The sequence below is a fragment of the Mastigoproctus giganteus genome, chromosome 2 (assembly GCF_048544385.1).
Source record: "Mastigoproctus giganteus isolate SK-2022 chromosome 2, ASM4854438v1, whole genome shotgun sequence".
NCBI classification, from domain to species: Eukaryota; Metazoa; Arthropoda; class Arachnida; order Uropygi; family Thelyphonidae; genus Mastigoproctus; species Mastigoproctus giganteus.
This window is the reverse complement of record NC_143576.1, coordinates 206,936,210-206,960,000: the sequence shown is the minus strand read 5'-3', so window position 1 is coordinate 206,960,000 and position 23,791 is coordinate 206,936,210. Positions and strand designations below refer to the sequence as shown.

At 35.8% G+C, this 23,791-nt stretch overlaps 1 protein-coding gene across 1 annotated transcript in view; it reads left to right on the top strand.

The window, feature by feature from the left end:
• Window positions 1-23,791, top strand: part of LOC150090009 (katanin p80 WD40 repeat-containing subunit B1-like) — a 331,620-nt gene that overhangs the window by 287,252 nt on the left and 20,577 nt on the right. The window contains exons 13-15 of the mRNA XM_090368931.1: window positions 3,062-3,567; window positions 14,231-14,398; window positions 14,757-14,830. Of these exons, the coding sequence (XP_090225057.1) occupies window positions 3,062-3,567; window positions 14,231-14,398; window positions 14,757-14,830 (748 nt within the window). The remainder of the gene's footprint in view (window positions 1-3,061; window positions 3,568-14,230; window positions 14,399-14,756; window positions 14,831-23,791) is intronic.

Below are 23,791 nucleotides of genomic sequence, written 5' to 3'. Positions count from 1 at the left end.
ATATAGATGGAGAAGTTATTAAACACAAAATGCCGAGCCTAGTTGAAGAAAGAGAAAAAGAATGTTAAGAACCTATATAAAAAAAAAAAAATTAAGTAGAATTAAACCTGAATTAATGCCGAATTAACAGGCCAATCATATGTACAAAAGCTGAAAGAAAAAGAGGGGAGGGTAATAGAAATAAAAATTATAAAATAAAAATTGGTACATAGATCAGGTATTTCATCAGGGGGCTACACCTGATCATGTACCAAACACTGTGTTTCTATGCAAACTCATGCTGATGGAGATGCTATAGAAATGAAATGGATATAAAAAATAAAATGGATATAAAAATTATTTTAAAAAATTTTTTAAATCTCCAGAAACATGAGTGAGGTAGCCCCTTAGGGGCTACCTCATACACCACATACTTCAACTTTGTGGAAACCAGCGCAATGCTTGAACCTATTAAACCACCGATTGCTTGCCACGAACGTGGGTGGGGGTTCGCCATACTTATCCTTAATAACTTTATAAATACTTGTTGCTTTTGCTGGAATAGTCATTAGACTCAGGGGCACTTGCTTCTGAATCTGATTTTCCATCCATATTATTACCAGCTGTTCCCTCTTCGATATAGCACCTGAATGCTGTTTTGTGATAACTCTCGATCTTAAGTGTGTTGTCCTTTGACATGTTCTTTTATACGTGCACTGTCTTTTAAAATAGTATTCACTGTTGAAGCAGCGAGACCTAATTCCCTTGCAACAGATGACAAACTTTGTCCTGCTTCGTACTTAATCATTTTCATCTTCATTTCTAAATCAATTATGTTTCGTTTCCTGGCGCTACCACCACTTGCACTTTCCCTTCATCATTGTAATATGTAAATAGGAAGAGAAGTTTCTGAAAATTTGTTTTTTATACAATTGAAGATTTCAGTGAAGGGGAACACATTTCACCATAATAACATAAAAATCCCCACAATTGCAGTTATTGTTATTATTACAAATGCAACAAGATCGAGTTTACTACCCATTTATAATTAGATGCACTAACAGAAAAGCCCAATAAAACAGAAAACGCATATTGTTTTTATTGTTTTATGGTCATGATCTCCAGAAATATGCTTTAGAAAAATATCACAAACGCATTCAAAATTTATTCTTATAACGGAACATATGATAACAATGAAAGGGTAGCGCAATTTCCATTATAAATATGACCTTTTAGAATTTAGAGAGATAAATAGCATAGTAATATAGCGAAATTTTCAACTTCCAAGGACTTGGAATAAATTATAAAAAAAAACAACAACAACAATGTGTTTTTGGGTTTCACATTAGGATATTTTCGCAAACCTCCATTTATCCTTACAGATGCAAAATAAGTTTCCATATTTTTTTCAGTTTGCACTGGCCGGTAAAACTTACAACTAGTCGAATTAGCGTAAGTAGAGTGCTACGTAAGTTGGAGAGTTCTTATATTTAAAGAGATAATGAAATACTGTAGATTTTAGTGTTTTGCACCAACCTTACGTAAAAATATAAAAAACACAAAGGAAACTGGACTTTTAATAACTGTGTTTATAATAAATTATAATAACCTGTATTTACAATAAATTTAACTTTACGATAAAGAAATAAATGATTAGCATTTGTAAGAATATTGTAATAAAATAAAAAATAATTCAACATTTCTGAAATAATAATATTGTAAATGAACATACCAGAAATAGTCAATCAAAAGGAATAAATTAAAAGAAAAGGAATAAATAGAATGCAAAGCTTACCACCTTATCCCAGTAGAAGCAAAGCCAAGGTGAATGAATTTTAGCACATTTTACATATTATAAAACAAAGAGCGATAGCAGTGCCCCCTCAGTTTGGGATATGTCCTAAATACAAAATTTAAAATTTTAAAACAATATCTTTATTGAATTTTAAGTAAAAGTTGATTGCATTTGTAGAGTCAAACTTATGAGTTAATGAAGTATATGAGTATCCAAGTATGTTTCTTGCTTAAAAAAAATCACTGTAGCACTGCAGTTTAGCACACAGTCTTTGAAGTTATTTTAGAGAGATTATTTCTGTATAATTTAAGTAGAAGTAAACAATTGTAGAAGTAACACTTTTCTAGCTCATGCTTATAATTGGTTAGCACCTAGCCTCCTGCAAGTCAAATTGCACTATGACTAACCTAATGAAAAGTTTTTGCACCTCATATGGCTGCAATGAAAGTATCAAAAAGCAACTTATTATTGGAAACATGAAATGATTTTGGAAAGAATAGTAGTTTCCTTAGGCAGTAAATTAAACTGTCCTAAACAGAAATCACTTTTATCTTAAGAGGAGGAAATACTGTTGGTAACATTGCAATTTCATCATGTGTGCTTGGTTCTACATTTTGCAAAAAATATACTTTAAGTAGTGTGCTATGTTTAACTGTCTGTACAGTATATAAAAATTCATAAGATTGAGATATAAATTCATATACTGAGGGCTTGCTGTACTTCCTGGTTCTATTAATAATTAATCAAGAAAAATGAATGACTCAAATGGTTGCAAAATAGCTGTCTCAGTTTTGTTAAACTTTTAATATGGAAATGTAAAATCTCATCAACTGATGAGAAGCAATTTTTGTGTTATGTATATTTTCCATTATTGAAAAATAGTGAGAAAGCACTAAAGAAATGAAAATTATTATCAACCAATAAAATAACAGGAGAAAAATGTAAATTGGTTTTTTTGATAAATTGCAGCATTTGCTATTATAAGTTTTGTTTCAAAAGGACATTGTTTGGATTTAATACTCTTTATTCTTCTCCCCCCCCCCTAACCTTCGCTTGAAAGACTTGATTCGAAGGGAAAATTTCTTATAATTAAACTCAGTTTCATAAATATTTCAGTTCAGTGATTTATTTCATAAATCATTGAATGTGTTGCATGGTAGTTAATTATATATAGGCTGCAATATTATTATGTTTTGAAATAGAGGGAAAACTAAGAAAATATGTATTTACTTGTAAATAGCTTTTGTTGAAGTACTCTGTAAAATATGCATTTTTTTTTTTTTTTAGATCCAGAAGTGTTAGAATTTGTAGAAACTGGAGGATTTATCATAACAGATGATGAACCAGAAGAGAAGCAGTTTCTGCAAAGAGAGAAATCATTCTCACCATTCAAACCTCCTCCTGAGAAGTCATCAACACCATATATCAGTAGGGTTATTGAAAGTACTGTACCAATGATACCTTCCACTTCAATATCTTCTCTATCTCCCTTAAATACAACATATACAAAAGTAACAGATACTGTTGTACAACCAATTATTCATCACACTCTCACATCAACTACAAATCTACTCAAACCTATTGAAAAGGCTACTGCTTTGAGGCGGCAGAATTCATACTTACCAGAGACTGTTTCTGTAGTGAAACCTGTTCCAATTATTCCAGAAAAGGATGTTTCTCAACCTCCTCAAAGAGCAATAGTATTTCCTGAACAGATAAAAAGTACCACTGTAGAATTTGTACCTGAACAGAGGGAAAAGCCAGCTGGACTGGATGTAGAAGAATTTCTTCCTGTTAGTATTTTCTAACCATTTCAGGAAAAGTCTGACTTAGTTTGCATCACTGTTTTAAGAATTTGATTATGCATATTTATTGCTGTGTTTATAACTTATTATAGTTATCAGTAGTCTATTGATTAAAAATGAAATCATCTGCAAACTTTAAAATTTCTGATTATTAAATATTCCATTCTTGATATTTAGCAAATTTAGTTTGTGTAGTGTAAAATTGCATGATATTAGTAATGGATGTGGAAACTTCTGGATGTCATCAAATCTGGTCTTGGGGGATTGCTTTCTTTTAGAAAGAAATGATTTTTTAAATATATTTTAAACAATAGTGAAGATTTCTTCAACCTAGTTCATTTGGTGGAAACGTACACTTTGTTCCAGCCGACCGGGCTAGCCGGGTGGGTAAAGTGCCTGCCTGGCAACCCAAAGGTCATGGGTTCGAATCCCGCCTCGGGCTTGGATGAGAGTAGAAAATGCAAAACCTTGGGAGGTGCAATATGGCCACAGAAGCTGATGTGCCAAGAACTAACAAAAAAAAAAAAAAAAACCACTTTGTTCCTGCCAAACAAGTATTTTTATGTATCTTTGGAGTGATTTTTTTTTGTTTTCTGCATTTAATCCTTGCAAGCAATTTTATATTAGGAGAGCATCGTAAAATTGCTTGTAAAGGATATACAGCATTTATTATTTTGACATGAATAATGGTAAAGAAAATGATATGCAGACTCTGAATATGGATTCAGATTGCACTGCCCTAAATTTACTTGAGTTTATTTTGCTTACTGCACCATCTCACATATTGTGAATATATTTCATCACTGGGTTGCTCAGGTCTTCACAGTGCCCACTTACCTACTCAATGAGATCCAAAAAAATGAATCAAAATGCAGGTATGAATAGTGGCATACACTTTAAATAATCAGCAATATATTTCTCCATTGAAGCATTCGTTTCTATTTAGAGTAGTGTAATACTAAGATCAACTTCTGATGAAATGTCTCCACAACGTGAGATCAATGTACCAAACAGCAAACCAAATTTTGTCATTGCTATGTGCACGATGAAGCTATGCTCTACTTGTCATTGTGGAATGAAATGTCAAGTAAATATTATAACATTTTTGTTTTCTTTTATTATAGTACAAAATGCAAATAAAGGTACATTCAGTACGATGGCATTTTGAAAATGTCATATGTCAAATTAACTTTACAAAATGCAAAATTATACTTTATATACAGGTTATTGACTTAAGTTTAGATCACTCAGGGACCATGAAAAATCACCGGCCTCATCTTGGCTACAGCAGACTATAGTCAAGATGCAGCCAGTCATTTCTGTTCAATGTTGATTCCTATACAAGATGTTCTGCCCTTCTAGACAGTAAGATTAGTATTTTAGAGATTAATATTTCCAAGCATAATTTCCTTTCTTTTTTTTTTTGGTCTTTGCATCTGAAGTTTTCTACTTGATATTTATTAAGCAGTTACATTTAGAATTACTTTGACTCTATCCGTGGAATTTGTTATCTGTAGTTCCTATTTTAGAAAGTTTCTTATGGATATCTTGCTGGCTTTACTTTCTCAGTTACAAACTTATTTAATTTTATTAACCCTCTATTGGGCTCTATTAGTAAGAACTTGCTTACTAATAGAACCTTAATAGATGGTTGCTATTACTTATCTTGTTGAGCTTATTGAGTGCATTGCTGCTCCTTCATTGTCATTATCTTTTGAACTTAATTTTAACACACCCAAATATTTTGCTGATTTTGTGAATATTAATTAATACACAGAAAGAAAATATGTTCTCTCTGTGTGTAATGGCGCCTCCGTAGCCAGGTGGGAAGGAGCAGCAGTGCATAGCACATGCTTCTTGATTAGACCGGGGTTCGAGCCTGTCACCACCAAATACGGAGGATGCGGAAAGGTCAGGGAATGACCACTGCATATCCCTGGAGCAATATGGCCTTAGTTGCTAATGCTCCTAAAAACCAAATAACAAACAAACAATCTCTGTGTGCCTCAAATCAGCAGTCAAATTTTGAATATTGCATAATGGGTTCAATACTTGGCAAGATTTAATGCATGATCTTCGGTAATTGTGACTGTTAGATGTATTTTTTCTGTTTGACATTATGATTAACTTCCTAATTCATTTCACAAATGTATGTGGTCTCAATTCTAATCTCAGTGATGTCCATTTCCACTTACAGTCTGCCAAACCCCATGTACTTTTTCTGACAGAATCTCAGTTATCGGTTGATTCAACTACTGCTCATCTCAGATGCCCAAATTATTTACTCTATGATTCCTTTCGCCTCAAAAGTCCTAATTGTGCATATGTCCGTTCTGATATTCCCTGTCAGAGACTTGGTAATTTGGAATCTCCTCTCTTCGATCTTCTATGGCTTAAAAACTCTCTACCTCATTGTGTCAAATTCACCCTTCTCCCAAAACCACTAATCACTTGGAGCTCTTTGACTTCCTCTCTTTGCAACTCTACTTTCTCCAGTCCAATTTTCCTTGGTGATTTTAATGTTCACCAACTCTAGCTGGCTTCAGTTTTCTAGTCACACCGACCCAGCTGGTCGAGATGCTGAGGCATTCGCAATTACTAATGGCCTTGCACAGATTGTTCATTTACCTACAAGAATACCAAACAATCCTAATCATACAGCCAACATGCTTGATCATTTTCTCACAAACAACCCTTCTAAGTACACAGGCGAAGTGATAGGTTTTTTAGGCACTTCAGATCACAACTTGGTGATTGTCTCTTCTCCAATGGAGCCTTTATCTCATGGCTATTCCCTACCTCGTGTTGTTTGGCATTACGAGAATGCAAAATGGAATGACCTGCAAGATTTCTTTTCTTCTTTTCCTTGGTCGGATTACTGTTTCAAAACTTCTGATGTAAATGTTTGCTCAGATCGTGTCAGTGAAATTATTCTTGCAGGAATGGAATCCTTTATCCCACACTCCACTTTAAAATCTCGTCCTTTATCTAAACCTTGGTTTTCCAATAAATGTGCTAAGGCTGTTCAAGAGAAGAACGTGTATCGTAATTGGCTTGTTTCTAATTCTTTAGTTTCATTTCCTGCCTATACCAAAGCTCATAACAATTGTACAGCAGTTATTAATCAGTCCAAACTAGAGTTTGAACAAGCTAAGAGTAGAAAACTTGCTTCTTGCCCTAATGGTAGCTGAGCATTCTGGTCTCTTGCCAAAGCTATTGGCCGCAACTTTTGTCCATCTCTGCTCCCACCTCTGTCCAAACCAGATGGTTCTGTTGTCACTTCAGCCAAGGATAAAGCTGACCTGCTAGCATCCTATTTTCCTTCCAACTCATCTATTAGTGATCTTGGTAAAACGCCTCCCACCATTCCTAACACGCTCCATTCAATGCTTCCTGTGGTCTTCCGTCAAAAGGATGTCAGAAAGATTTTGACGAATCTTGATGCTAAAAAAGCTCCAGGTCCCAATGGTATTTCTCCACTTGTTCTCAAAACTTGTGCTCCTGAACTTACTCCTATTCTTTGCTGCCTTTTTTTACTTTCTTATTCCAAAGATGTTTTTCCTTCTGTTTGGAAATTTGCTCATATCCAGCCAGTTCCTAAAAAGGATGACAAATCCCTCCCATCCAGTTATCGTCCCATTGCAATTACTTCTACTCTTTCTAAAGTAATGGAGAAATCAATTAACCGCTAACTCTTAAACTACCTAGAAACCTTCCATCTGATCAACGATCACCAGTATGGATTCCATCAGTGTCGATCCACTGGTGATATTCTAACTTATGTTACCCATTTATAGACTAATTCAATGGAAAGGTTCAGTGAAACACAAGTAGTTGCTCTTGACATCTCAAAGGCTTTCGATCGTTTTTGGCATAAAGGTCTTCTAAACAAACTTCCATGTTATGGTTTGCCAACTGTTTTTAGTAATTGGTTATCCAGTTTTCTCTCAGATCGCTCACTGAGGGTGATGGTAGATGGCTCTCTGTCTTCTAACTTCTCCACTAATGCCAGTGTCCCCCAAGGTTCAGTTCTTTCCCCCCACTCTTTTCGTCTTGTATATTAATGACCTTCTTCCATTGACTGGAAATCCTATCCATAGTTTTGCCGATGATAGCACATTGCATTCCACTTTCCATTTTTGAGAAACCTTGCCCTGCTCAATCAGCTTCAACTTCTCAAAAATCTGCTACCAATTCCTTAAATGCCATCTTCAGGTAATTCTCCAGTGGGGCAAAGACAACTTAGTTGATTTCAACCCTTCTAAAACTCAGTCTTGTCTTATATCTTGCAAAAAGGATTCTTCTGCTCCTATGCTTATCTTTAGTGACACTCCAATTTCTAGGCAAAAGGATATATCTCTTTTGGGGATTACCCTGACTTCTAATCTCTCTTGGCACAAGCACATTACAAATATTGCTTCCTCTGCATCTAAAAAACTTGGTTTTCTCTTTCGCTCTCGGCGTTACTTTTCTTCCAAACAGCTGCTCACTCTGTATAAATCGCAAATCTTACCTACCATGGAATATTGTTCCCACATCTGGGGTGGTGCCCCCAAAACCTCTCTCAGGCTTCTTGATTCCATTCAAAGAGGGCAGTTAGGTTAATTAATGATTCATCTCTAACAGAGTCTCTTCACTCGCTGTCTCATAGATGTACTGTTTCTGCTGCATGCTTCTTCTACAGATATTTCTATGGGCACTGTTCTTCTGAATTGGCTTCTATAATTCCTGCTCTCTTTCTCTTTCAAAACAGTCCAAAAACGTGCAGCCACCAGCCAACATCCATTTACTGTCCAACTTCAAACTCACAGAACCAACTTTTCATCTTCCTCGTTTATTCATTCAACTGCCGTTTTCTGGAACAACCTTCATACGTATTTTCTGAAAATTACAATCTACAGAAGTTCAAGTCCAATGTCAACAAATATCTTCTTTCATCTTCTCATCCTCCAACCCAAGCATGGTACCAAGTACTACAGGTTCTAATACCTCTCGTGTTTGGGGTTTACATAAAAAAAAAAAAAAAACTAACAGTATGTACTTGTAGACTTGTCTCAGTACAGAATTGTTCCAGCTCCAAATACTAATCATCCTGGTGGTGTGAATGACCATGATCAAGTTCCAAAACTAATCAACCTGATAGAGTGAATGTGATTAATTCTGCTTTTTAAAAAGTCTTTGAGAAGTCATTATTACGAATAACTTACTTTTCAAATTCTTGATGACCCTCAAGGTGCTATTGCTTAAAGAGTAGATAAACTGTATTCTATTTTGTCTGACTCATTTCTGGAATTTGTAGTGCATAGGACTGTAAATGTAGTTTGCATACATTTTTTTTATTGATTTAACTATTGTATTTAACTTAATTTCAGCTTAATCTTTTTCTGTCACAAACTTATTTATTGGGCTTAAGAACCTGCTTACTAATAGAGCCGTAGTTTTTATGGATCATTGATATTATTTGTCTTAACGTGTCAATTAGTTCTGGTATTATTCTAAAGTGATTCCTATTTGCACTTGTTTTCTCAATTTTTTTTTTTTTTTTTACACCACTTCAATATGCCATTCTAAATCATATATTATGTACTTCAAGTTTTTTTAGTTCATATATTCGCCACCACTGAACCAGAGCCTGCATCCCCCCACCATCAAAGTTGCTATCAGCCTCCTTCTTGACAGCACCACCATTGGTGAAGAGTTCCCTATGAAGGCCATCCTTTATATAAAGCTGAAAGTCTGATGATTTGCAGCATAGTGTCAAGGTTGGATCTATTCAGTGGCAGAACAATCCACCCAGTTCTACAATGGTATATCTTATCAGGATGCTGATATAATGTCTGACATTGTTGTGCTGAAGGAGAAATTTTTTTCTCTTCTGGCCCCAGTTGTGCAATTCATGTCTTCAGCTTTTTTCATTGTCTCCACATAGTGAGCAGAACTTATCAGGTGTCCTCGTTCCAGGATGTTCACAAGGATAACCCCGTTTCTTGTAACGAAAAATTGAATGCATGATTTTTTCCAGTGAACGGCTTTCTTGAATTTCTTTATTGATGAGTTCTTGTGTTATCACTCCATAGATTTCCATTTCACAATACCCAGGTGTCATCTTCAGCAACAATGAAGAAAATGCTCATGGTGCATTACCCCTTGGAAGATTGACCCAAGCTTGCACACTCTCCTCTCCTTAGAATATCTAGCATTTACATTCGTGGCATTCAAATATTCTGGACAATCTGTATTTCACATCGTCCAGAATTGTTTTCAGTGCATTATAGCCACTCTTGCACACATTTCCTGCATTGATCTTCATAAATCAATTCCACCATTCTCTCTCTCTCCTCATTTTCTTCTGTTGCTGCAGTAAAAAAAAGAAAAAAAAAAATCTCCACATTACCTGTCCATCCCCTACAATCATTTATGTAGTTTTCCTTGAATTTTTTAATTTTACCCACTTCAAGAACAATAGATGGACGTTTCTTCCAACAATCAACCACTGCTGGCTGAAGGCAAACTATGCACATCTATCCTGAAACCATTCTTCCTCAATTTGAATTATGTCCCCTCGTGTGTAGTCTGATCAAGAGAAAGAATGCCATCAGCATTGAGCTTGCTCAATCCATTCAAAGCCTTAATACCTCAATCAGATTACCTTGCAGGTACCTAGTCTCCAGACACTGTAATTTGCAGAACTGAAGCCTTCCTTAGTAAGACCACCCTTTTGTTCCCTTCACTAATCTCGTTTGCCTTCTCTGCACCTGTACCAGCAAATCTACGTCCTTGTTAAAATGTGAGGCCTACAGACCTGTATGCAGTACCCAAGATCCAGCCTAACCATTGCTTTATACAATGGGATAATCAACTCCTTATCCCTGATAGCAAATTTCCTATATATCATTGACAACACCCCATGAGCTGTCCCAGCAGACTGTCTGCACTGCTCTGAGAACTTCATATCGTATTTCCAGATCTTCTTCATTTTCCACTACACCGGGTGTAGTACCACACCGTTAGTACATTATTCTGGGATGATTACTACACACATGTAATACCTTTCATTTTTCAATGTTAAATTTCAACTGCCATTTCTCAGCCCATCTGCCTAATTTTTCTAGATCTTGTTGCAGTAACTTACCCTGATTATTATCATTAACCACCCTTCCAACCTTTGTATCATCTGCAAACTTAGGCTTTAAGCCTGATATACCTTCATTAATAAATATAGAAAACAAAATGGGCCCAGCACTTGAATACTGTGGGACTCCAATAATATTTTTTGCAGAGAGCAGTGTCTATTAATAACCACTCTCTGTCATCTTTCACTCAACCATCCCTTTATCTAAGGCGTTAACTTGCATTTAATGCCACATTGCTCCAATTTGGTTACAGTACCCTTTTATGTGTAACAATATCAAATGCCTTCCTGAAATCCAAGTATGTGATGTCAAAATATCACATACTTGGATTTATGTTTTTTACATCCAGTTCCTTTGTTACTGCATCACAGTATCCAATCAGAAGGGCCAGGCAAGATTATCCCTTAACAAATCCACGTTGTGACTGCAGTATAATTGCATTCCTGTCTGAATGCTCCTGCATTACTTCTTTAACCAGTGACTTCATTATTTTCCCAGGAACAGAAGTTTAGCTAACAGGTCTGTAATTACTAAATGTCACCTTTTGATGCATGCCCCTTTGTGAATTGAGGATACATTTGTACAACTCCAGCTCATAGGGATGTCCTTTGAATCCAAAGATGCTCTCACAATGTTGGCCAAGGGTTTTCTTACTTTTTTTTTATGTTAAGCTTCAATAATTTTTCTTCCACTTTCCTCTCATTTATCACAAAGTCATTTAGCTCCCTGTTAGAGTTTGAACTTCTTACATCCTTCTCCCTAAACAACTCCTCATGAATAAATGTAGCTACAAAGTACCTGTTCAGTTTGCCGGCAACCTGAGCAGGATCATCAACAGTTAAACCATCAACATAAGGTGGACCAACGTGATCCAACCCCTTCTGTTAATATAAGTAAAGAAGTCCTTGCTGCTTTTCTTTGCATTCTTTGCCAGAGGCTTCTTGTAATCTGTCTTAGCTTGCCTAACCTTCTTTATGACTTGGTTACAGACTAGTTTATATCTACCATAGGCTTCTGCAACACCTGATAATTTATATGCATCCCATGCATTTTACTTCTCGGCCATAAGTATCATCTGACATCCATTTACATTCATCTTGAATGGTATTTCTTAGTTGGTATAAAATGCCAATTAGGCTTACTTCCCTGAGTGCTTCCCATTTAGAATTTGCTGTTGGTAACATGTGGTGCCACTCTATAGAATTTAAAAACTCTTTGAGACCACTTTAGTCACCCTTACGAAAGCAAAATTCTTCCCTTTACCCTTGACAGTAGTTATATCGTTAAGAAAATCCCACAGATCACTGCCACCCAGTTGGTCTTTCTCTGCATATTCTTATATGTGAAGAATTTCTGCTGATAATCAGATCAAGAGTACTGCTTCCCCGTGTTGCCTCTCTAACATGCTACTGTAGAAAACAGTTATCCAATAAATCCACAAGTCTTGCTAGTATGTGAGTGACCAACCCACAAGTTCCAGTTATTATCTGGAAATTTAAAATCCCCAATCATTATAAGACATTCTGATTTACTTTTTCATTCTATTTCTCTGTATAGTCGTTATACTTATCAGTCATTAGGCCTATAACACACTCCTATTCTCATTTTTCTTTTCCCCATGCCCATGTCACACCAAACTGATTCAACATTACACAGCCACCCATGTTGACTGGATGCACTGCCTTAGATTTAATATGCTTCTTAACTAAAGGCATAACCCCCCCCCCTCCTGTTTGTGTCTATCTTTTCTGTATACATTGTACTCCCCATATTCAAATTCATCCCTTATGACTGAGTTACAACATGTCTCTGATATCCCTACAATGTCTGTGCTTAATGAATTAAGCAGTACTTCTAATTCATCAAATTTATTTACTCTGCTCCTAGCATTACTTTACATGCACCTGTTCTTACTTTTAGTTACCCTAACACAGTCCATGTATTTATTTTTTCCTTGATGACTTACAGCAGGGCTTGTAATCCCTAACACCCTGCTTTCCAGGCTGCTGCATGTTCCAATAGAATTTGCTTTTTTTGGTGTTGGCAATTATGTAGACTTCCAAACAGAGCTTTGTTGCTTATTCTCTAGGTCAAAATGATGCTGCCAGAACTTCACCATCAGTAACCGTCTGTTCATGATCCTGATAGACCTACATGCAACCTTGCTATTGCTCAGGGGTGAGCAGTCTTGGAACTCAGCGTGCACAAACATGTTTCATATGCAAATGGTCATGGAGAATACCGTGCATGCTTCCTACTGATATTCTTGGCCCTGAGGCTTGTTGGTCCCTCTTATTCCTTGGTCCCAAGCCTTAGGGCCAATCTAATCCTTCAGGCCACTCCAAACCAGTTAAAAGTTATCCAATTGGTTCTTACCTGTGCAAATGCTGCAGTACATGCACTCCTTGGACAGCGACCTCTATAAGTTCACAGTTGATAAGAAATATAGACAGAACATACTCCATCGACTTCCTTCTCAGGACCACGTCACAGGACATTCGAACCTGCTCCCAAGGACCTGTCATTGACATGGATCCATCACTCCAGTGTTCAAACCTTTCTTTAGTCATAATGCTGGTTGTTTTTTTTTTTTTTTAAATCCTTCACCTTTGTTTATTGTATTGAGTTATTCCTTTTATGTAAACACCTGGCTTGTAGCTGTGAAGGGAGTTGTGTACAGTAATGTGCCTTCTGTATACAATAAACAGTTCTTCTTATCTCTGCCAGTTGCCTTACTGTTATAATAGTGTTCTCTCGTGATTACAGAAGCAGTGTTAATGGGTTCTGTGGTTGGCAGCAGTGGTTGGAAATCCAATACTGCCAATTTTTGTGATTGGATCACATCCATCTTTAAACATTGCAAACCACCTGCAAGCTGTGTTTATATGGAAACATAGATTCATCATAAGCTTCATTTAACATTTTGTATGTTTTCTTGAGACGGAAACAAAATTTGAAAGCAGTATCTATTCCTTGCATGTCACATCCATTGTTACATAGATGAAACTGAACAGGCATAAACTTGACCGTCTGGTCACACCATATGACTGCAACTCTGTCCTCATTTTGAGAGATTATTAGATGCCCACTTCTTGGGTCATCGTGAACATCCTCACATCCATCTTTGAACCACTTATATCATGCAAACACACAGGTGTGACAACACTTTATCACCATAAACAGTTCTTAAACATTTCATACATTTCTATTGCAGATTTTTCCAGTTTAAAGCAAAATTTGATATTTGTTCATTGCTCCATTGAAAAATTGTGGCATGGAATATTAATGCTACTAACAAAACTGGTTGTTACTTGAAACTTCTTGGCCTACTGGACAGTCTCTGTACCACTATCTGTTGAAGCCTGAACTACAACATATCACTTCTGTTTATTTTCAAACTCATTGAATATGACTGCAACAGCACCAGTCCAGGAACTTTATGGTTACTCCTTTGTAGAACAGTCCCACTAATATGAAAATATTCAATTAAAGTTAACTTCTTTTTTTTTTTTTGACAGAAACGTAGAGAGTGTCTTCGAATTGGTATTCCCATACATCCTGAAATGTCAGAAGCAGAAGCAATGTCTTCAATATTTCGTGGTCACCAGTCAATGATGGCAGTTTTCAATCACAGAAAAAAAAAATTACAAGGAATTCTTGACCAATGGAAAATAAAAGACACAAAGGTAAGCTATTACCTAGTATGAATAGTTTAGATACAATCACAAATTTCTGTAAATTTTATTGAATAGTTACTACTTGGAATCAAAGGGACAACCCCCTCCAATAAATATTGCAAATTTCAAAATTTGCTTAAACCTGGCCTTATTATGAATCATATATTGGAAATAATCTAACCTTTATTGGTAATGATATATATATTTTTTACATTTCTAAACCAAGCTATAGCATACAATGCCTGTTCACTGCTTTTTTTTTTTTTTTTTTTTGCATATGAAATGTGTAATTACTGTATAAACTTTATTTTACTATAAAGTTAAAGAATTTTATTTATAATGTGGAGTAATAACAGTGTTATTTCAGGGAGCCATTGAATTAGCTGTCCAAAGCGATCAAGCAGTGTTGGTAGATATTTTAAACATCATCATACTAAGGCCGTAAGTATTAAAAGTCTAATGACCAAAATTTAATGTAGATATGCAGTTTATATGCAAATCCATGGTTGCTTATAACTTAGTTACAGTAAGAAGCATGATTATCCATGACTTGATTACAAATTTGCTTGTCTGCACAACTGAAAAATTGAGAGTATGTCGCCATGCTCCTATTTATTGATTACTAATATAATATCGCATTTCTTCTCAGAGCTCGTTATGTGTATTCTGTTAATATAAATTAATTTATTGCCATTAAAAAAAAATTTTAAAAAGAGTCAAGAGCATAGGTGATGAAATCAGCATTGTTTTGTTAATATTTTTGATTTGCACCAGATGACTTTTGAGTGTAAGGGAGAAATTTGCCAAGATAATGAATCGTAGAAATTATAGTGGTCATGTTTCATTTACAACCAATCATCATTGCCTGGTCGTAGATGAAAAAATACATCAAAGATATGGAATTTTCAATGAAGAGCAACTGGAATTTGATATTGATTGGTCAGATATCTCACTGAATATCTGGTTAAGGACGAGATTGGTGTACATTATAGAAAGAGAGGAAATAAGATCAGAAAGTAATTCATATTCACTTTTGGATCAAGAACTAGTTATAAATAAGTTTTGAGGGTCAAGGAGGCATAAAGAATTTTGAATCTTAAAATGATATAGTATTAGTATTGACAAAATGATGCCAAGTGGTAAGCTTATAGAGCATTTGCCGGAATAAAAAAATTACCCACTTTGTTTACCTTTTTAATAATTTGCTCAATCCTTTAAATTTATTCCATCTAACCACAACAACACCACCACGTGGTGAATTTTATTCCAACAATTAATTAACTCTCTGGCTGAAGGCAAACTTCCACACATTCTATTGCCATCCTTTTTCAATTTAAATTTATTGCTCCTTGTATGTGTTATCTGATGAAGAGTGTAAAGATTCCACAAGGGCAAAGATACTACCATAGAAGAAGTTTACTCCCCACTTTTAAAGCATTAAACACAACAGTGCCTCTGTAGCCAGGTGGGAAGGAGCAGCAGTGCATAGCACACGCTTCTTGATTAGACTGGGGCTCGAGCCCGTCACCACCAAATACGGAGGATGCGGAAAGGTCAGGGAATGACCACCGCATATCCCGGAGCAATATGGCCTTAGTTGCTAATGCTCCTAAAAAAAAAAAAAAAAAAAAAAAACCCAAAAATAGCATTAAACACTTCATTTAGGTTGTTGCACGAATGCCTAGTTTGCTGCAAATTACAGGACCCCAGTATTTCTTTGTAAGAATACCCTTTTGTGCTTTCAGCTAATCTTGTTTCTTTTTTGTGTCCTTCAGCATAGTGCAGTGGTTTTGACACTTATCACTCATTTGGTGAAGTGTGGGTTCAAGTCCTGTCACAGACTGTAGGTATTAAAAGCGTCTTCGATTGGACTACAGCTAGCCATTTTCTGGCAGAGGAATAGGGTCTTCCCTTATGAGTTATTCCTAGTTTTTCAGCCTGCACAACATGCAAATTGGTCAGTGAAACAAAAACTGTGAGTAGCATTATGTAAGTTACCTATCTTGGCTACCTTGAATACAGATATGCTCGATGTATATATCAAGCATATCTGTACGGAACCTCTATTAACTGTGACACATGGCATTTGGATGCAGTACATTTTGAAATTTGTAATATTTAGTATTTTTTTTTTTTTTTTTTTTACAAATAAGCTTCGAGTAATTTAACTAAATTTGCATTCTGTTGTTAAGATATTTTCTATATTAAACTTTATAACCATTTTTAGAATTTTAAATTACAGTACGGACCTCTGTTTAATGAACTCCTTTATAGCAAATTTTTTTGAATTCCCCTTGGTAATTACATTTAAAATAGTTTCCGTTGAACGAAAAAAAATTTCGTATAACAAACTGATTAGGAGAGACTTAACTGGCACATTGTTTGCACTTCTGGCCTTCAGGAAATTTAGGCTATTAGTGCTGCTGCACAAATTATGAGAGCTAAAGGGATTACCATTCTACAACTTAATGGTACTCGTAAAACCTATCCGACCACCTGCCCCACATACCAAGAAGTCACGCTGGTCAACAGCAAGCAGATCAAGGGGTATTCCCAATGCAGAATGCAGACAATGGGCTCTGGTCAACCTTCTACTTGCCCTGTTCGAGAATTAGGAGAGAGTGATTTAGCATTAATAGATGCATGCGATTCAAGAAAGCATGCATCAGCCGGGGGGGGGGAACTGTCCCATTTCACCCTTCCATTCGTTCCAAATGCCTGTCCAGCTCAGCTATAAATTTATTTAGGCTATCAACTTCCGCCAATCAACTACCCACTGGCTAAAGGCAAACAAATCTTTTGTCAGGAGTGGGATTCCAACCCACGCACGGAAGACCGGACTGTGACCTGAACGCAGCACCTTAGACCGCTCGGCCATCCTGACATTTTCTTTTACCCCGACAAATAATCATCTGTTGTTTCATGGAAGTGCATCATGCACATTTTTCCGTAAACAGACTTGAGCCTGGACTTGCAGGAGTGCAATATAGGGCTGTACAAGGTGAATAAAAAAATAAAAATTGTACAACTTTTTCATGAAAGAGAAACAGTTCTGGGACAATGTTACAGAAATGCCGCTGAAGCTGCTGAAAATCTAAGATTTTAAGAAGTTTCACTTCATGGGAGAGATTACAGAAATTATTCTCCAATCAATCCAGAAGCTTCCTACAGTACTTTGAAGCAATCGGTAGAAAGGAGGCTGCTTGATAGTAAAAAGGCTGATTTGGCAGTGGCAGCCTGAGCAGTTGATAGGAAACATTGACCTGAAGATATTAACTCTCAAGTGACATTTGGTGAGAATGAAGTTAGAAAATTGTTAATTAGGCTTCAGTTAAACGAAAGAGAATACAATTCATGGATTTCGGGAATACCTAATTGAAAAGTCGGTTTCGGAAGAATTAAGCTGTTTGTTTGTTATTTGGTTTTTAGGAGCATTAGCAACTAAGGCCATATTGCTCCGGGAATATGCGGTGGTCATTCCCTGACCTTTCCGCAGCATCCTCTGTATTTGGTGGTCACGGGCTCCGAACCCCAGTCTAATCAAGAAGCGTGTGCTACGCACTGCTGCCCCTGGCTACAGAGGCACCTAAGAATTGAAGCATTTGATGAATGCTTTAGTACGATATCAATTTTGAGTGAATGTGAACGAGGATTTTTACAAATGAATCTGATCATCAGCCCAACCAGGGCTTCCTTGATGATAAAAACAATTTTTTTACTACAATTTCTTAAAATTGTAGGCACTTTTTGATCCAGCAAAATATGTCGATTTGTGGCTACTTCGGAAACGTCATTCAGCAACAGACAAACAGTAAGAAAAGAAGTCTGTGTAGTGTGTTGGATGAGAACTTTAAAAATTTGGAATTTTCTATGAAAATTTTATTATGAAATTATTTTTATTTATATTTTAACTTATTTTTTACTTATTACTTATTTTACTCACGTTTTACTTGTATAATAAATTTATGCTTAATAAACTGTTAATATACAGGCTGACCTCAATTAACATGATTAATTCATCCTGTTTTGCTCGTCGTGCAAAACGGAAACGCATTAATCGAATATAATAATCAATAGACAATAGTGAAATTATAGTAACCTTATAATACCGTGATAAATCTGACTAAAAAATGAATAGCAAATGCTTAGAAAACGGTACTCACCTTGTATAAATCTGCAATAATTTTTTTTGGTAGATGGTGGTTAAATTTAGGTTGGAAGAAGCATTAAAAAGAACTAAGGCAGGGAATGGGGTGAAAATATTTTAAACAGATTTTAAAATGAGTGCAAGGAAGTAGAAATGCACATCTTCAATCCTTGGTTGTCATAAAGAGGTTAAAAGACGTAAATGAAAAAAAGAGAGAAGACCGTTGGTGCCAATAGTCATTACGAGGGACTTTCGTGAGTAAACCGTCATCAGTTGCCAAATGGAAGAGAAGTGAGCGCGTGTTGTATTTAAAGTTTATCTAAACTCCCATGATGCCTTAGTTCTTTTTAATGCTTCTTCCAACCTAAATTTAACCACTATCAACCAAAAAAATTTATTGCAGATTTATACAAGGTGAGTACTGTTTTCTAAGCATTTGCTATTAATTTTTTAGTAATAATCAATAAAATAAAATTATAATTGGTCCTTGACGTTCGGGAATGTCCATAAAAAAATTTTAAAAATACCTTTTAAATAACTTTTTTACTGTATACCATGTAAAAGATAATGAAAATAATTATGGAATTAAACATTTATTGCATAAAACAGCAGTTCCCAAACTGTGTGCTGCGAACTATTTAAAATTTTCGAAGGAAACACAGCGATACTCGGCATTTTCAAGACTGTGACTGCTGAATACAGTGCTGTTTCTTGTATTCTGTCTATCTTTTGAACTCCTCTGACCTTTTGGTTGTCCCGGAGTATAAACAGAAAATTTTATTTAATTTTAATCTGTTGGACACCGCACAAACTACTAGCTAGAGGTAGTTCACAGTTTCAACATTTCTTATTAAGTTGTTCGGTCCTAACTACTTAATAAACAGAACTGTTAGGTATTTCTTTTGGTCTAGGTGTGCCTTGAAAAAATTACTGAGACACTTAAGGGCGCCATGAACCGAGAAAGTTTCAGAACCTCTGACATAAAATACACAATGAAGAAATGATTTGTTACGGAAATATATGAGCAGTGTCGTTTGAACAGTGCTGACTTTCTCTTTTCATCAATCAATTTCCGATAGTCGACAACAATCTTCTCTGGGCCCTGGCAAAATAAATATCGCAGGGAACCTCAAACCTTTTGTTTGAGGTTCTCTGCCATACGAAAGATCTCATCTAGTTCTTTTACCGTTAATTCTACCCAGGGGCTCACATCTGGTGAGTATGGGCTTGGCATACCCAGGGTCCTGAGCAGGATATCATCATTCTTTTCTTTCTTGGTGATTCCTTTCTACTTCTCTATTTCTGGGTAACTCGGAAATTTTTTATTTTTTTTGGCTGGTGCAGCATAAGCCTCAGGCTTCCTTGCACCAGTGGTTAATAATAATAATCTCCTTCACGGTAACATTTTCATCCGGCTCATTTAAAAATTAGAATTTTTAAATTAGAATTTTTAAATGAAAATTAGAATTTTTAAATGCAAGTCTGCATTGACTTTATTAGTGGGAGTCAAACAAGTAACACTTCTTCTTCCGATGGCTGATGGAACAGCAGGCAAACGTTTGTTTATTGCCCATCCGATGTGCGGTAAGCTTAATGTGCAATTCAAATCCTTTTCAACTATCACATAAAGGGGGGGGGGCAATTGCGTTAACTGGAAATTTGCATCGTGAAAAGTGGCACAATTTTTTCCAAATAGTGGTAACTGAAAAAGGCGTTAATCGAACTTGCATTATGCGAGGTCTGGCTGTACTTAATTTGTTGTTCTTATTCCCAAAACATTACTAGTGAAGTAACAATATCAGGAAATAAATTTTTTTGTTTACTTTTCATATCCTTTTAATTTTCAATTTTTCCTGATAGCAAAGATTGAGTACTGGCACCTATTTTTTTCCAAAAAAAAGCACGTGTGTGTGTGTGTGTGTGTTTTTGTATTTAGACTTAATAAAAGGTAAAAGTGAAAATGTTTGAACGGAATTGCAGGAAAACTAGGAAAAGACTCCATATCAGATTAATGCCATCAAATTATTGATTAAACATTACATCAGTCTATAAAATAATTACAATAAATATTCTGTTTATACTCCGGCACGACAACCAAGTCAGTAGAGTTTACAATAAATCATCAATACAAATATTTATTGTATTTAGTAGTCACGGGCTTGAATCCTGGTCCACTCAAGGAACGCATGCTATGCACTCTTGCTCCTGACCACTCGGCTACGAATTAGAGAATGTTCACATCTACACCAATATTTACAGCGACTTCACAGAAAGATAAGACGTAAAAAATGTAAACATAACAGGAGCACCATTAAGAAAAAAAAACAATCCCGACCAGTTCATTCTTCATTTCCTGTTTTGTTTCCATCTGTGGGCTTCACTCAACATTTATAGGTGGAGTAATGCATTCTGAAACATTTCAGTCCTGGACCTCTTCTCTGCGCAAAGCCTTTCTGGGTCTGCTTGAAGATCGTTGTTCATCTTAATGGTGTTAAAAGGAAAAAGGATTTGAACAGTGTTTAAAGTACAACATTGTACAACAAAAGCTATACCATAGTGTCCTAAGGCCATATTAGTAGAATAAGCATACAAAGTTTTAGCCTTTAGGACAAAAAGGAAGATAAGATTTTAGAATATTCATTATAAAAGTATACCTAGTGAGCCATGAGGCCAAAATACATAATTAGCCTGAGCTAGTTTATTTAGCTATACCCTATAAATAAACAAATAATTAAAAACAAAATAAAATAAATGCAAGTAAAGTAAAATAAAATTATGATAATGAGGCAAATTACTGATATTAGGATACATTGAATGGTACATTAATGAGGGATAGAACCATTCAATACATCCAATCAATAATTGGCAAAGGCTACCTTTGTTTCTGTTTGTTATCTGCTAGTTTAGTTGGTCCAAATGATCGAAAATTATCCAAAAGTTAAAATTTATCAGCAAACTAGCAAAATAACAGTTAGCCCAACAGGTAGCATTGAAACAAAAAATACAGAAAATGAGAGCCAACAATAAATTTCATGAGTTGCGATGTATGTGATATAAACCTGTGAAAAGGAAGGTTTATGGTGACATAAGGGGAAAGGAAGTAAGAGTAAGGGAAGCAATAGCACCTCAATTTCCCTTGGATTACTCTAATAGATCTTGAGGTATAAAATTTAGAGTTAGAAAGCAGAAAGTGAAAAGCAAAGACAATAGCTTCTAATAAAGGTACTTCGGATATACCGGAAGTGTAACTCCCGACCCTTTAGTAAGGGATCCTAGTATTACAGTAAGAAGTTAAAGGATAGTCTGCATTAGGTAAAACTGGATTATGATAAAGAAACAAAGAAATATAAGTTGTAGAAATTGAAAGGTAGAAATTTAAATAAATTATAAAATAATGAAATACCAATTGTAGTATACAGGAACTCCCCGACTTATGTAAGGGTTGCGTTCTGCGAAATGCTATGCAAGTCAGAATTTCCCCCATGCTTGTGCAGTATTTGCAGCTGTGCTCGCTGAATTGATTGAATCAAAAAAGAAATGTTTCGCAAACATGTAAATAGAATTATTATCTCGTGCGCAGGAAAAATTACAAAAGCATGCAATTTAAAAAAAAAATTTCAAAATTATAAAATTACAAAATAAAGAGAGGACAGAGGCATAATGTCAGTAAGTTTTACCTCTCGAACATCGTTACCAGAACCGATGTCTTCAGCTGATAAGTATGCCGCTGGGGAGGTTGATGAAGGCTGTGGAGATTTAGAAGGGGTCGGCCGCTCAACCTTATGAAAGAACATATTAATGGATGACTGGACGGCAGCTTTTTTTCTTTTCATCATAGATTTCTTTGTAGCAAGCAAGCATATCATTCACCCCTCGGTTAACTTTTAAGAATCATTCGCTGTAGGATCCATCTTCTCAAACCTCGCCATTGCCGATGCAATTTCACAAAATGCCATTGCCGTCTCTCTGGTGATGAAGCGTCTCGGCTCCTCATTTGGTTCATCTTGAGCTTCGTTAGCATTTTCTTCATTCACTATCACTGCCTGCAAGTCAATAAGTTCTTTGTTAGATAATTCCTTCTCTTTTTCCTCTATTAACTCCTCCATCTCTTTGGCCTCAACCTCCAACTGAAGTAGCTCTGCAACCTTTACAATCTTATCTGTAACCTCTTCATATGATTTGTCTTTATCAAATACTTCAAAGCCTTTTACGTGCCGTGGGCATATTTTCTTCCATGCATCATTTAAACAACTTTTCGTAATTTTCGCCCAGGCTTTCTTAATGTTTAAGATGGCATGGTAAATATTGTAAGATTTCCAAAACTCTTAACATAAAATATTTCTCATTGTTTACTGCAGACAATGCCTGAGCAAATATTATGTGTAAATAGTATGCTTTTAAATTCAAAATAACACCCTGATCCATAGATTGGTTGAGTGAAGTTTTGTTTGGCGGTAGAAATATGACTCTCACGTTCGAATTGAAATCATCTAGATGCGTAGGATGTCCAGGAGCATTATCTAATAGAAGCAAGATCTTGAAAGGAACATTGCTGTCTTTACAATATTTTTAAACCTCGGGAATGAAGCAGCATTTAAACGAATCCTCAAAGAGAGAGAGAGATATTGTTTTCCGTGCTCTCAGGTTCGATCAGATGTTGATGCACTTAAATGCACGAGGATTTCCAGAATAATACACAAGCAGTGGTTCTAATATGTAATCTCCCGCTGCATTAGCCCCAAGCAAGAGCATGGCCCTATCTTTTGAAGCCTTCAAATCTGGCATTGTATTTTCCTCTTTGGCAATGTATGTTGGATTCAGAATTTTTTTCCAATACAGAGCAGTCTCGTCGAAGTTAAAAATTTGCTGCATTGAATTGCCACCTTCATCAATCCTTTTTTTTCCAACACATCACAATTTATCTGCAGCTGCAGAATCAGCACTGGCAACTTCACCACATACTTTAACATTGTGGAATCCAGCATGATGCTTGAACCTATTAATCCAACTGTTGCTTGCCATGAACTTGGGTTGGGATTTGCCATACTTATCCTTAATATCTTCATAAATACTTGTTGCTTTTGCTTGAATGGTCATTAGACGGGAGAACTCGCTTCTGAATCTGATTTTCTATCCATATTATTAATGGCTGTTCCATCTTCAATATAGCACCTGAACACTGTTTTGTGATCACTGCTGATCTAAAGTGCATTGATCCAGTGACATGTTCTTTTATACATGCACTGTCCTTTAAA